The sequence below is a fragment of the Pseudopipra pipra genome, chromosome 5 (genome assembly GCF_036250125.1).
Source record: "Pseudopipra pipra isolate bDixPip1 chromosome 5, bDixPip1.hap1, whole genome shotgun sequence".
Taxonomy (NCBI): Eukaryota; Metazoa; Chordata; class Aves; order Passeriformes; family Pipridae; genus Pseudopipra; species Pseudopipra pipra.
The window spans coordinates 68648271-68663956 of NC_087553.1; the positions used below are offsets into that span (position 1 = coordinate 68648271).

The following is a 15686-nucleotide window of genomic DNA, read 5'->3' on the forward strand; positions in this document are numbered from 1 at the left end:
CAGCTCAGCCAGCCCTGTTATAGGAGTGCTAACCTGGGTGCCAGAAAGTCCTTGTCCCACTGCTCTAAATCCAGCAGATCCCAGACAGAGCTCTGAGAAACCTGACATCAGGAAAACAAGAGGATATTCTCTTCTCTGGACCACAATCACTCTCCTGTCTTTGCAACAAAATATATATGACAAGGAAATAGTGGCATTTTTGTAGAAAGAATGAAGATTTGCTCTGGAAATGTCACCATTTGGTCTAACCTAATGTCATTTGGACAAGAAGGGGCTATTCACAACTGGAAATGTTGCCAACAAACTAAGACAGATGAGTAGGTACAAAGCCAGTCTGCATGCTGCTCACTTTGAAGTATTTTCCTATTTTCTTGTTGCAACCATATTTATGAAATATCCACTGAGTGCACCACTGCTGTGGGCTCTTTCAAAATCTAGCAAATGCAGTATTTGACCCCTGTATTTTAGAAGATGTAGTGATATTGAAATTTTAGATACCCGAGGCTACAATAAGGACTGTAAAACATTTTTCTTTTCTATGTGAAACTCAGGAAAGCAGCTGATCTGCACAATAGCCTATTCCGCATTCTTAAAGGATTATTGGTAAAGGTTTGATCTACAGCCCAACCCTCCTGAGCTGGGCAGCCCAAGGCAAAAGAGGCCTTTGTGTAATGTAGTTTACTGAAGTTTTTTAACAAAATAGATCACCAGAAAAAGCGTTATTTTGCTAGCCCAAGTGTGCCTTAGGACTTTGCCTATATAAGAAAAACTGATTTTAAAAACCCCACAGCCAAGCAAAGAACAAAATACATGAAGTGACTTCTTATCAATGGTCTGGAAAATGACATTTCAAGCAGAAAGGGGAGTCCTCTGTTAGACATTCTCTACCAGCAGATGAAATCCTATCCCTTTTCATGGCTGTTGGCTCTTTCTACTGCAACTTACTGCTCTTCACTTATTTACTTTTGATTTTCTTTTCCCTCGCGTGTTTTTCTTCTCTTAGGTGAGGTGGTTTTTCTAATCCAACATCTCCCAGACAGATAGGCACACCAGCTTTGAGGACTGGGAAATAGATTTGAGTTTGGACAGGCTGAGGAAGGGCAAGAGCTCCTAAATCATCCCATGAAACCCTAGTCTGCATGTCTGACACTGGTGCTTACAGGCTGCAGTGCTACAGGATTTTTCCTTGGGTGAGACAATTAAACCCCCCCCAATTGGTTTTCACTAGTGGATAATAAATCCAATGGTGTTTCTAAGTAACCTTTTAAAATGAAGACCACTTAATTATCTGTGGGACACATATTTAGAGAAAATGTATATAGTCTGTACATTTTTTTCAAAATGCAAGATCTTAAAGATATTTTTAAATGGCATTAAAAAAAAAATCCTGTAATAGATTTCCAAATTTATGTGAGGTCCTGCAGGAATAAAAAGCACCTTGAGGTGGAACTATAGTAACTCAATAGTGATCAGCTCTGGCAGCCAAACACACCCTGAAGAGGAGGATGAAGGCCATGGTGCAGTGTGGTGTTCCCAGGCACAGACACAGCAAGGTCCTGGAGACCTTCTGAGGAGCGTATCAGCAAGCTGACTTCAGAGGATCATTTCTGGAGGAAGAGTAGCTCCAAGGGAAGCTTTAGAGAGATTAATTGTAGGGACGAGGGAGGCAAGGGTAGGAACATACCTGCAGATTTGGCTCTCCAAAGGCAGATCCATGTAATAGAAGTGATTAATAATAGCAATGGGACAACACCATGTGGGAGTCAATGTCACAATATAGGTGCTGGCGTTGCTGGAGATCACTGCCATGCAAAAGGGAATGAAGTCAGTAAATATCTGAAGAGAATACTCTTGGTGATTTCTGCCAAGAAGTGGTTCAGTTAACATCTCCTGAAATTACACCCATTGCTATTGGTATTTCATTAGTATTAAGAACTTATTGCTGGCAATATTTCCTATAATTTATGTGCTCTGTTGGCTTAACCTAGGAGCAGCATCTCTCTTCTTCACTAGACCCTGTCCATACCTGATCTTACCTTTGGGCCCAAGGGGAGCTTACAAAAAGTCCAAAATATAGGGTCCCCTTCAGCAGCTCATCCCACCTTTGAACAGCAGCAGTGAGCTTCCTGCCTCCTGATGTGTTTTTCTGACTGCTTTAGATCTACATCTATGACATAGACAACAAGAGGTTGCTGTTCCCTTGGACATGCAGTGTTTGCCAGGCAAAGGCTGAGCAGTGGGCTCCACCTGGGCTGCCCAGGTAAGTGTGCTGAGCTCAGGTGGCCTCACTCCCACTTTTCCACAGTCAGCCACAGGTGTAGCTGGTATTGGTGAGGATGCCCAAATAACAAGTTAAGCAGGATTATAAGGAGCAGCGTGCAAGTGATTTTTAGTTAGGGGGAAAAAAGTGGATCTAAAAATGTATTTGTGCCTGACAGGGTTGATCTGCAGAACTAATCCTTTGCATTTCTTTTGCATCTTCCATCTGTGATTTCATGGTTAATTGACTTATCCATGCAATGTTCCTCTGAGGTATAGATTATCTCCACTTTCAGAGTGATAAAACCGTGCGCGTAGGGGTTTGAGACACGACTTGCCCTAAGCCCTCGAGGGATTTCAAAGCAGAGAACGGAGTAGACCTGGGTCCTTCCTCTGCACCCTGAAGGTGGGGTCCCTCTTCCCATGGAGATGTACAAGCTGTGATGCTCCACATGTGTACAAGCCATCTCGCTGCACCCAGTGGACCTCAGCATTGCCCAGAATGCTCAGCAAGGATTTGCTGGGTCTGTCCAGAGCATGAGGCATGGAGGTGCTCTTGTTCCACACGTGTGAACCCTGAGGCACAAGTCAGGCCAGTGCTCATGGACAAATGCCATAGCCACCAGCCTGTGGTTGGATTTATTTTTAGTTATCCCAGTGTCAATAACTGCACCGCAGAACCGGCCGCTTCGATCGCGCTGATGCTTTGAAGATCAATGTTTGTAACAGTCCTGGCTACAGCTCTTTGGGGGAATCAAAGCTCCATCCTCCACTTGTAAGGCTGAACTTCATCCCTCTGGAAGCTGTGGAAGACTTTCACCTGTTACAGGTTAGAGTACGTGCTTTGGGTTATGCCTGCATAACTCCTGTAAGGACTAATAGAAGACAAGCACCAGCCTCCATTGGATCAATAGGAGACAAGCCCCGTGCTACAGATTTCTTTCCTTGACTAAACTGAATCCTTCCCCAGACCTTTAGTTTTGTTTGCACAATGATGCTGCCTTTTTTATTGTTTTTAAAAAGCGAAGTAAGGTAAAGAGGGAAGGAGAGTTAAGAAGTGGTGATATCAAAAGAAATGTAGTAGCGGATAAAGAGCAGGTGAGGAAACACTTTACAGGAAATTTGGAGGAAAATTGGGTATCTAGCAGTCCTTACATCCAAGTGATGCTACGACTTTAGTGTCATGTTAATTAACTGTTTAATTTGTTGAACTTTGCAAAGGTAATCACCTTTGCAAATACCGTGCACTACAGGCAGATTTCAGGCAGATTTCAGGAAACAGGTACAACTTTACACTATCTCTTCATACCACAATTTCTGACTTTTGCCCTATATTGTAGATCATCTACCATTATTTTAAAAAGTTCAGCTCTATCATCACAGTGACTGCCTTTCTTATTGCATGCAAGATACTTGAGATGGGCAATCAGAGTGTTAGGATAATGAGCAGAAACCTTAATGAGATGCTGTCATCCTTACTTCTGCCAGGATTGTGGCATGGGAAGCACAAAAAATGCATTTCTGTTAGGCAGCAAGGGCACATGTGACTTTTTTCTTATGCAGGTCAAGGAAACTGAGCCTTAAAAGTGCCAGTTCATTCCACTTACTCTAAAGAAATTATAATGACCCAACTGAGTTGTAGCCAGCCACACTGTAGATATTTGAAGTTAGCTGAGATGAATCCCATCTCTGAAGATTGCCCTGTCTCAGTAAGTTTTGTTGTTGTTTCCAGATAAAAAAAGATTGGGGTCCCTGAATTTTAACAACATCTAATAGTGGCATGAAATCCAGCATCAAATATTAATTCAGATGAGACTTTGATGTAAGTGGGGATTGTTGCTTAGGCTGAAAACAGGGTGATGATATATATTCATTATATGTAGAAGCTCTCCTGTGCCTTGCTGGGGATGCTGTGCTGGCATCATTATTTTATATGTTTATTGACATTCTGGGAGATGGATAAATGTCCCATTAGCCCAGTAAGGATGGCAAAATGAGACAGCAGGGAGACCTAGGATCAGAAATATTCTCAAAATAACTTCTATGAGACTGTGGTACATGCAGTGAGAGGAGCACCTGAAAGAGGCTAACACTTCTGCAGGCACTTAGAGCCCCTGCCCCGAGGAACTGAATTTGGGAGGTGAAAGGGTTTGAGAGGACCAAGAATTTAAATTAGCTGAATGGACCTCTGAGTCACTTTAGCTCTCATCTTCTTTTCAATGCCAATGGTTAGAAACCACAACAACTGGGACATGCAGTGACCAACAGCTGGGTGGTCAAAGGGAGGTTTGGAGCACAAAGAGGATGGTGACCCAGGGAGGGGCTCGCAGGCAGCTGCTGAAGCAAGTGCACATGCACAGCTAGAAATATCCAGTACAACATAAGGCAGCAACATGCTACTGATATCAGCTGAATACAGGTTTTATTTGGGGGAGCTACAGGATCCCCAGCTGAGATGAAAGAGTGTCTGTCTCTTATGCCAGAAGGTGAATCTAAGTGATAGTGATGACTCTGAGTTTGCAAGCAGTTCTAGAGGGTGGGGATTCATTAGGAGTTGAACAAACCAACACAAAAATATGTAAAATGAAAAAATGTAGGATCATCATGGAGAAAAAAGTTATCACTAGTTTCCCTTGGTCCTGTTTTCAGGCATCTGATTATGTCCTGTGAAGGAGTCTATCGCCATCAAATAAGGGGCGTGCAGGATCTACCTCAGACTCTGCCATCCAGGTGATCCTCCTGCCTACAGGGTTTTTTACATGCACATATATCACCTGAGAGCTGGACAGCTGCAAAATTCTTCACCTGCCTTCACCCTCAGAGGAATCAAAACTGCACATACATTTTGGAGAACAGATGGTCTCTGGTGACTCTTTTCCTTTGGGGTTCTGATTTGCGTCTAACCTAACCTTTAAAGAATCTCAGCACAAAATAATATTTTATGGGACTGCTTTTGTGCAACCCCAGATTATTATTATTCTTTTGTACTTTGTCAACCCCTTTCTTCCCCTTGACCCTGTCTTCTTTTTCTGCTTTATCCCAAGCACTTCTACTCACTCCCTCCTTGTCTTCTCTTCCCCAGGCCAAAATACCACAGTCCAGGATTTGCACAGATGTAATGGCATTTCACTTTAGAGAAATGGCTACTTAATGCCTTGTCTGCCCTGCGAGAGCTGGGCTCCTCTCCCAGTACATGCAGAGATGTGTCCACAGAGCATCAAGTGCATTTATGAGCATTCACAGAGTATCTGGGAGTCACCTTGCGTCAGAGGTTGTGTTTTTACAGACATGAAGTAGCTATAATCAGGTTTCTAACTGAGAGCATAATAACTATGCTTTGGCAGAGTTGTAGCTTTGGGAAAGGGTGTTTAATTTGACAAAGATATTGACAGGGATGGCAGGGGAATCCTTTACATTAAAAAAACAGCTTCTGTTACCCTGTTCTGTTGATTTCTTCCTGCAAACCAAACACACCCGGTGTTTGTTGCTTTCTACATCATGCCCTGTTTGAACAGTTACTGAAGTGGATGAATAAATCATCTGACTGCTGAAAATGCATGCATAGACCTAATGCTCTAGTAAAAGGCTTTGTGTGTGTTTTGACTGTTAACATCCAGAACAGCAAATATACCTAGCAGCAAAAGGAAAATACAGCTCAGTTGCTATCTGGGGAAGGAAGCCCCATCATATTTCCAGTACACATTTTGTCAGAAGACTAAGCAGGATGCTCAGCCTTGTGGTTGTACCTGCTGGGACCCAGAACAGCCAGAGGCCATTTTCTCTGCTGGACCAGAGTCTCTGTGCAGCATTTGTCAACTTGAGTCTGTAAACCCCATCTCTACAGCTCCTCTTTTTCATCTGTAGATCTTGAAAGCATCTATAGATCCTCCTGGTGAGCCAGGATGGAGGCAAGGAAAAAGAAGATGGTCAAAGCCTTGCCCAGGTCACCAAACCAAAGCTTGGTCCTGGGCAGGACCCACTGAGCTGAATGAGCTTTTCCAAACACTGCAGTCCCCATCTCTGCTGGGGTGGTTTATTTGTGTGGTCGAGAGGCAGCTTTTCCTTCCTAAACTGTTGCACTGGCTTAACAGGAATCGTGATAAAAAGGGCTGAGATCACTGATGTGTCACAGAGATAAATGGCTTTCAGTTGTTGGAGGAGGATGGACAGACCCTGATGATCCTGCCAGCCAGGGCAGGATGCTGAACTGGCTTTGCTGTAGTTCAGTTTCCCTCTCAGACTTGTACGATGACCTATGGTCCTCACATATGACTCTTTTATGTCTGCCTTCCAAATCTGGAAGGCAGATAAATCTTATTAATACCTCGAGATTTAATATTCATCATATTGCTTTCTGTGGAAAAAGCCCAACTTTTCTGGAAAGAGCAGTTCATTAGAGCCTTAAAGATGAACTCCAGAAAAGTAGTTGGTGTTTCCAGCCCTTTCTAGAATTAGTACCATATAAGGGTAGGTTGGCAAATGATTTTAACAGCGCTTACTCAAGCAAATGCTGCATCAGTGGAACAGCTTGCAGAGAGCACGGGTCTGTTCCTTCTTAACCTCCCTCTTAACCTCTCTTCTTAACGTCCCTCTCCCTCTGAAACCACAGAGCAGATCTCAGAGGACTGCATTGGCAGTCTTGGAGGGGAAAACCATTTTCCATTTTGAAAATACACCCTACAACCAGCAACAATTAAACACAGCTCCTGTGTGTCAGTGCTGCCAAAGCAACACACCCAGTACAGCACTGTTCCTCCCCTTGCATCACCAACAAAGCTGCCAGCTGAATTGTGCCTGTATCCTTGGTGTCTTGGCGTGGTACCAAGCAGGAAGCACACAGATAAGCTTTCAAGGATCCCAGTAGCTTTTTTAGGGCTGCTAGGCTCAAAAAAGAGCCAGTACCTTGCCGCTGGCTAGTAAAAAGAGCACACTTCACTCTGAGAACCTGGCCTTTCTGAGAACAAAGCTTTATATGTGCCAGGACATTGCTTCAGAACAAGGTCTGATATATCACATTTTTTAGCCTTGTTATAACATAATCTATAGCTAACAGGAGACTGAAGAGGAAGTGCCATCCCAGAGAGGATGTACCCAGCCATCAGCACAGCCCAGTCTGTGCCGTGCTGCATCCTCCCAGCACCTCTTGGAGATGGGAATCTCCAGGCTGGCAGTGCTATGAGCTGCACTCACATGGGTGGGCACCTGTGCCCCACGCCACCCCAGGCAGTGCTGGTCTTGCTTCCCTTTGCCATCCTCAAAAACAATCAGCTTGCTCACCACATGGAGGTTCCAAATCTTCCTGCACAGCCTGGGCAGTACTGGGTGGGACTCACCACCATACTCAGCACTCTTGCCTTTTTTAAAGTGTATCCTATAAAGAGGCACATAAAATTATTCATAATTTGGGTGGTTAGACCTCTTTTTTTCACCATTCACCATTTAGGGAAAAAAGACAAAAGAAAGGAATTTCAGGACATTTTTAGGTGTGTGTTTTTCCTGAATGAATGAAAGAAAGTTAGAATGATTGATTGATTCATTTATTTTCTGCAACACAGAGAATTAATTGTTGAAAGCAGCTATTTTTAATGAGAGTAAAAAAAAAAAGCCCTAAAAGGGACTTTTGCCCATTTTTTAGGTAACCCGTGAAAAGTTTGCTTTCATGAAAAGCAGAGGAAACCTTGAGAAGCAGCGATGAGAGAAGCACAGTAGCACACAATAATAATCATACTACTTGGAAGCAAATGTTGTGCTTGTGGGAAGTACTCAACAAAAATGAAAAAGCAAGCATGAAAGGCACTCCGAGTGTTAAATATTCATTAGTATTCCCCACGCCGCCTGTTCTAAATATAAGATAGGTTTCAGCGCAGCCCCGGTATGTGACGGGATGTTTTCCCCGCCCTTGTACGATGCTATAGCCACTCGGATGGCGGGGCGTCGCCATGGCAACACGGCGATGCTACCTTTTGTTCGATGAATGAAATGACCAGTTGCGGGGTCGGCCAGGGGCACACACGCAGGGACAGCTGGGCTGCCACAGCATCTATTGTCCCGGTCACCTACAGGTCTGGGGGTGGAAGGCAGGAGGAGGTGGCAGCTTTTTGCATCACAGAGCAATGAGTACTGGGTCCAAATCCAGATTCCCTCTGCCTTTCAGGACCGGTACAGGCAGCACAACTTGTCTCTGTGTTGGCATCCCCACCCCAAAGGTTAGGAAGGGTTCAATTTACAGAAGTTTTATCTCATCTCGGACGCACCCACAAAAGGTAAACAAGAGGAAAGCTGAGGGTTCAGTTACATACCATTGAGTTTGGCTGATTTTAGGACCCTCAGTCAATAGCCTGACAGTGAACACAAGGCTTTTTTGGACCATTTTTTCCTACTACTGGATACGCAGGGCAAGATTCAGCTGCGGAGTCAGGCACTTAAAATCAGTCATTTACATCTACTTGGCTAAATATCAGGAGATATCTCTGCTCTCATTCTGGTCCATGGAGGTCTGTCAGCATAGTCAGCAGAGTCTAGAAGGAGATTAATCTCCAAGGCTGAATCCAGGTTGGATGTACTAGGCTCCAGGTAGACATCTACCTTGGTCTGCTGTCTAGAGTCCAGCAGACGTTTAGATTATGACAATATATGAGGGGGTTTCAAGGCATCTCAATCCCATGACTAGTTAAGGAACTAAGAGTGATTATATTCCCATCTTCTAGGATGTGGTGGGTTGAAGCCAGGACAGGGTGAACCTCTGCAACACCTGTGAGAACCAGACAAGTTGGTCCCTCCTTCTGCAGATGGAGAACCTGAGATACGCTGGGTGTAGCTGCCCAGGATCTGAGTCAAATGCTGCTCCCCTCCCCAGGAAGAGAATGAGATTGCAAGTGTTCACATTCTCCTTTAGCCTCTGCAGTGCCTTTGATCTGAAAATCTCAGGAGCTAAGGCTGCAGAACAAGTCTGTGGTAATTTGAGAATTGCCATGAGTTGCAGCCCAGGAGAGGAAGGAAGTGTCAGACCATGGCACACGCTATTGCAGCACTGCTCTCCTGGCTACAGCAACTAAAGCTCTCGTTTTAAAGTGAGGATAAACTTCTCTGGCTCCCACAGATGTAAAATTGCTGCTCTGAATGTCAAGGGGGGTTGCAAACAGGCTGGAGTATGCCAAGAGTGGCCGCCCTGTTCCTGTAGCACAAGGAGGACAGGTTGGTGGTTGCACAGCCCTAAGCAGAGTATCTGCCTAGATGGTAGTAGACCTCAAGTCCTGCCTGGTGCCTGGAAATCAAGAGGAGGATGACATGATGCACAATACCCATCCATCCACTGTTGCTACAGCTCTTAACTGGAAATTCCCAAACTTTCCAAGGAGCCAAGACAAAATGTGCACAGGCAGAGCCGCTTGGGTCCCCTGGCCCCGCTGGTGAAGGTGGATGTGAGCAGACCTTGCTGTCACACACCACTTCCACTGTGGCTCATGGTAATGCCATGCAGGAGCTGATAACTCACCCAGAGCATCCTTTGGGATGCAGTAGGGGGTCACAGCCTGCACTCCCCAGATGGGCAGACTCGCTGCTGGCTCATGGCCACAGCCATGGGTGCTGCTCAAACAGCACCATTCTCTTTCCCATTCCTGCTCATCCTGCTGATCTGGGCTCTGCTCTGACTCATGCAGTATCAGCACAATTCCCAATCCATTCAGATCAGAGAGGCTTTGAGTGCTGCTGAACCAGAAAGGCACCAGCTTGCTTTTCTGGTCCCTGACTGAATTACTCTTGGGCTTTAGGAGAAATACTTTTTTTTTTTTTTTTTTGCTTGTAAACAAAGATAAGACAGGAATCCTCATGAGGCACTGTGGTTTAGCCTAGTACAAAGCAGAACTGAGTTTTAGGAGAACTGGGTGTTCATATGCTACCATGCGTGCGTCATCCACATTATCATATTGTATTAAAGCTTGATCAGCTGGCCTGAGATCTGCAAAATACCCAAATACTCCTCTCTCTTTATGATCTTCTAGACATTTTGGAGACCCAAATTCTCCTGATGATTTGGATGTTTCACAGATGCACAGACTTGTAAATTTCTCATCAGAGTCTGACACCACATTGTACAGCAGAAAAATCACAGCGGCCTTGTTTTACTGGAGTCTGGAGTTCCTGCTGTCATTTATTCAAAGTCTTACTGAAATCTTTTAAATACCAATAGCAAAACATATTTATACACATCCAGCAAGAAATAGATGAGCCTGCCAGCATTGTACCGTGTCTCTAGCTCTGGAAAACTTATCTCCACCTTCAGTATGATATGATCAGACTCCTTCACATTTGATAAGGACCTGAATTTGGCTGAGAACAGTTAATTATCTTTGACATGAATATTAATCACTGTAAGGGGCACCTCCCCTCCCTTTTTTACCCCATAAAGAATAATAAGAAAAATGGCCTAAAACTGCAAGATCTACAGTGCCAAAAGGATTGGGAGAGAGAGAGAGAGGAAAAGGGATGTGTGGGCTTGAACACCTTCATCTGTGTCACTGTCTGGGAGCACTTTTGCTGTGGCTTGCAGGGCAGGAGTTGTGTCTGTCTCTGCTTTGCACCCTGGGATGTCATGAACCACCATGACACCACCATGAACACATTCCTTTGTATCTTCTCCCCCTCAGTGTAGCCTCCAGGAGCCCGGGTTGAGCATGACGGACACCTGGGTAGAGATAGTCTCTGGCCTGAGCAGCCAAAGCAGGAGACCAGAGCAAGAGCAGAGGTTTATTTAGAGGTGAGGAACCATAGAGGAGCAGAGGACAGGATTCTCTTTGACGTGGTACATTTGGGGTGAATCACTTTGGGAAAGAACCTGTCTCTCTTGTTGGTCTTGCAGGAGCCTCAGTGGCTGGCTTGGATCAGAAAGTAGAGTTTTAGATGGTGAAAGCTAAATGAGGTGGATCCTCGTGGTCATCCAGGGAACATGTGTCAATGTCAGGAGTTTAACCAGATCTAGCTCAGTGCCTGAATCAGACTGTGACTATCCCTGAGGATGTAGATTTGGGGCCTAAAAGAAGAGCTGATGTTGAAGTGCATTAAAAATTTCCACCTGCAGTATGCTTCAACCAGCCTGACAGTGATTTTTGAACACTGAAAATCAAGTTCTGGTGGTGTAACAGGGTATTTAATTTCATTTTTGGACAGCAACTGGGTACTGGTGTGTGGAAGGTTATCCCCTGGGCTGGGAAAGGGGAGTCTTTTTTGTGTCTGTTTTAGGAAGCGGGGTGGCCCTGGGGGGAGCCGACCTTTGGAGCAGTGATGGGGAGCTGGTGCTCATTTGATGGTGTTTCAAAGGACTGGTCTGGTCCAGTCCTGGGGACTGAACACTGATGTATTTGTAGGTCTAAAGCCCATTTTTCAGATGGATTTTTCTCTGAAAGAGATTCAGTCCCAACATCACTCCATGATGGAAACCAAAATGCGGGAAGCAGGAGCAATTAGGGAATTTTCCACAAAGGCATGCTCTGATCTGAATTAAAATGCTAACAGAAATGCATTCACAGAGTATGTTTTGCTGACCAACTTTTCAGGACTATATTCCTTTTGTTTAGCCCTCTTTTCTTTCTTTCTTTCTTTCTTTCTTTCTTTCTTTCTCTCCCTGAGTTCCCGGCTGACAATTGACAGGAACTCCCTTTCAGCGTGGGTTTGGTCACTCACTGACAGCAAACGCGCCCGGCAGAAAATGCTCCAACTGTTGGCGTTTTGCGAGCGGGGAAAGCCTCCTGGGCTGAAGCTTGGAATCAGGATTACACCCTTTTAAGTCAGTCCCAGGGAATCCACAATCTCTCACGATGACGAAGTTTTCTTGGTGCTTCCCTCGCTAGCACAGAGAGCGGAGGAGCATCAGCCCCGCACGGGGACGTTACCAGATTAAACCCAGCGGCACAATAGGCAGGGCAAAAATCCCACACCTTCCCATCGCTGCCGCCGACCGGGTCCCCGCAGCTGGGCTGGGATCGCCTGTCCTGTGCTGAATGCATTACGTAAGGCAGGGATCGTTTGTCAGCCGCGATGGTACAAACATAGCTGCGGGCAGATTATGCACAGAGAGGGAGAGAGGAGGGAGAGGGAGGAAGGTCTCTCCAGGAACGGTGCTCCACGCGACTGAGGATTGCAAGTTGGCAGCTCGGCAGCTGGCAGAGCTCCCGTGAAAGGTGTCGCTGGCGGTCCCTGACATGCTCTTGTTCGTGTGGGATGCTTGAGACAGGAACGAGATACTAAGTTGGGGACAAGGATTGGCATGAGGATCGGATCAAAATGGAAGGGCTTCTGTCTCCGATGAGAACGAAGGTAGGAAAAGATGCTAATGTCTTTTGAAGTTGAATTTACCAGAGAAGGGGAAAGGGAGTTGCAGGGCTAGCTCTGTGAATAGGGGGCTTGCCGGGCTTTTGTCTCTTTTCTTTTCTCTCTCTTTTTTTTTTCTTTCTTCTTTTTCAAAACTATGCTCATGAATGTAACTCGGCAGAGGAGCGACAGCAGTCACCTCCAAGAGGGGAGTAACACATCACTCTTCTTTGACAGAGATGACCTTTGTAAATGAGTTTGCCTTTTGGAGTAGACAGCCATATTTTTGTTTGAATTTCCAGTTGGAGGCTCTCATTGTGTCTGTGTGTCTGTGCGTGCTCCCAGGGGAGCCGGTTGGGGAAAGCGTACCTGAGGCACAGGGAGAGGATGCTGCTGGTGGGCTACCCCAGTACGGTGTTTTCAGCAGTAAGGGATGCATGGACAAGCAAAGTGGGTGATTTTGTGCCCAAACACACTGCCAGGGTGGGAGACCTCTTGGTGTGGACCCAGCCTAGGAGGCTGTAAAAGAGAGTGAGTGTGCAAAGCTAAGGAATTGCTGCACTTGTCTTATGCCTTCTCACACTCCCAACTCTCTTTAAAGGTTTGACATTAATCCTCATTATTCAGAAACTTGAATTTCACCAGGGAAAAGCCAGACACAGATACAGTGATGGTTTAGTTTGTAAAATTTCCTTCCATGCTATTATTTCTGTGTGGTCCTGGGGGATAGACTGAATCCTGATTGTATTTTATTTAGTCACTGCCTCCATCCCATGTGGTAACTGCTTTGGGTAAATCCTTCTGATTTCAATCCATCAGCACACACAATCCACCCCACTTGTATCTCAAGATGGGAAGAACTGGGATTCAAAGACGATTCTTGCTATCAACAAGGTATCTTTCATATGTCTTAAAGGCAAACAGTTTTGAAGGTGCAATCTGACCAGGGTTGTTTTATAAAAATGCCAGACTTGAAAAAATTCTAAGAAACTGTCTGGTCCAGCCACTGTGCTGAGGCAGATCAGCTAGTCCGGTCTCCTCAATTACCTCCCTGCCATCCACCACCTTAAATTAAAGGCTCTTCAATGATTGAAAGAATTTTCAATATTAAAAGCAAGAAAAGTGATTTAAATGAAAATAATTTGCCAGCAAATGGCTTTACTGCAATTCTCCAGGGGAGTAATTTTTTTTTTCCACTTTAATTCAGTTCTTTTTTGTCTTGCCCTGTAAGTTGGGAATTTGAAAAAGGACCTGCCAACTTCATATAGCTCTCCATTACAAAGAACAATGCTATGGGCAGTTTATAGAATGAAAGATTTATAAGGGATTATAGACCCAGCCATTCATCTCTCTCATTACTGAGGAATACATACACTAATGTTAGGGGTTTTTAAGGCATTTCTCAGTATTATTTTTTTTAAAAATCAGATAATGAAAAAAAAGAATTCCTAACAGCTGCCCAACAGATCTCATTTCCATTATTAGAAAACGTAACTTTCATCACTTTAGTTGATGTTTCCATTCTGCTCCTTTAACCAGGCTTGAAATGACTGCTGGAGGCAGTGTCTCCCAGGGCTGGTGTGCTACCAGACTGACGTGTGGATTACAGTCAGGCGTGTGTACTATCAGCACCTGCAGCATGTGTGCAGCTATAAAAATGACAGAGTAGAGTAAGGGAAGTGGTCCAGGACTGGCCATTCTGTTTGTTCATCTGAGCTGCGACCGGAATGTAAATCCTAATAACCCCATTCATAAAGTATAATCTCAATTACCACTATCAGGTTATTTATTGATCCTGTAGAAGAAACTGCTTGGGAATATAGACATGATCCTTTGGATCACGGTCTGCTCTAACAGCAGAGAAAGGGAGAGATTCTGACTTCCTCTGTGTATGGGAAAAGCTTCTCAAGCCAAAGCAATGCAATTTTAAACCGTCTACTGCAATGATGTAAAACGGGATTCTCTTGAAGATCCAGATCCTGACGTCCGTGTTACGTTGCTGTTAATCTGGAGTAGTTCCATAGCAGTGGAAGGAGATATTCAAATAGAATCTGTGAAATAAAGGTCAGCATTTAGCCCTAACATCTTTACCTTTCAGAGAAATAACAATGCATAGATCACTTGAATAGACTTGAAAAGTAATCTCATTTCCAAGATGCTTCGTAGCTGGCAGCGACTGCCTGCTCCCTGCCAGAAAATCAAGTGTAAAATCTATTAACTCTCCAAATACAACCTTAATATGTGATGGCTACAAAAAAAATCTCTTAACACCAATGAGGCTGCCGATGTGCTGAGACCCCTGCCTGTCACACTCCCTAATATTGCCTCGTTTTTTCCCCTCTCTTCCCCCGTCTGTCTGATCCCATCTGTTGTCACTTCTTTTACACTCAGTCTGCGACTGTTGGAGGCTGGTTAGAAGTTATTTTGTCCTTTGTTTTGTACACTGACATGAAGGACAGTGGGTTAATGGTCATTTCTGGCAGTGCTGCCTGGAGTGAGCCTGGAACGTCTGGGAGCTACAAGACTTTAACCCGTGTAAAAACATCTCTTACGTTACAGTGAAATTCAAATAAAGGCACAGTTTTACCTTTAGTGTCCCAAGCAGCTCTATTCAGTCTGCTCAAAACTAGATAAAAAATTAAAACCAAACAATTTTCTTTGTTTCCAAGGGTGAGTAGGAGGAAGGGCTGGCTCTGCAGGCACTTCTCACAGTCTGTCACCAGTAGGTGAAGACAACATATATCTGCCTCCCATAGCCAAACATGCAAAGGTCTCTGAAATTAAGGTGAGGTCTAAATCCCTGCAGGTAGGCTTGGGTGAATCTCCCAGTAGCAACTGAAAATATGATTGCTGTCGGATTTTTGATCCTTATTGTTCACAGAGGTTCTCACTCCACATCAGAGCTGACAGAGGGACAGGTGGGCACATCTTGACTTCAAAAGCCCAATTTATGGTGCTGGAGCTGAGACACTGGACACTGCATGCAGGACAGAGCCATGGACACATGTCCTTGCCTCTCCAATGAGCTCCATGGCAGGGTTTGCCAGCAGAGGGCTGAGAATATACCCTAACCAAGAACATATTTCATATGGGACTTGTTTCCCATTCCACAAGGTAAT

General features: G+C 44.8%; 1 protein-coding gene across 4 annotated transcripts in view; it reads left to right on the forward strand.

Annotated features, from left to right (window-relative positions):
- FRMD4A (FERM domain containing 4A) overlaps positions 1–15686 on the forward strand; it is a 366759-nt gene that overhangs the window by 75476 nt on the left and 275597 nt on the right. Inside the window, exon 1 of one of the 4 annotated variants that reach the window (XM_064656473.1) lies at positions 12058–12573. The exons of the other annotated variants lie outside the window; for them this stretch is intronic. Coding sequence (XP_064512543.1) covers positions 12541–12573 — 33 coding nt within the window. The 5' untranslated portion in view covers positions 12058–12540. Of the gene's footprint in view, positions 1–12057; positions 12574–15686 lie in introns of those variants that run through there. 4 annotated transcript variants of the gene reach the window in all.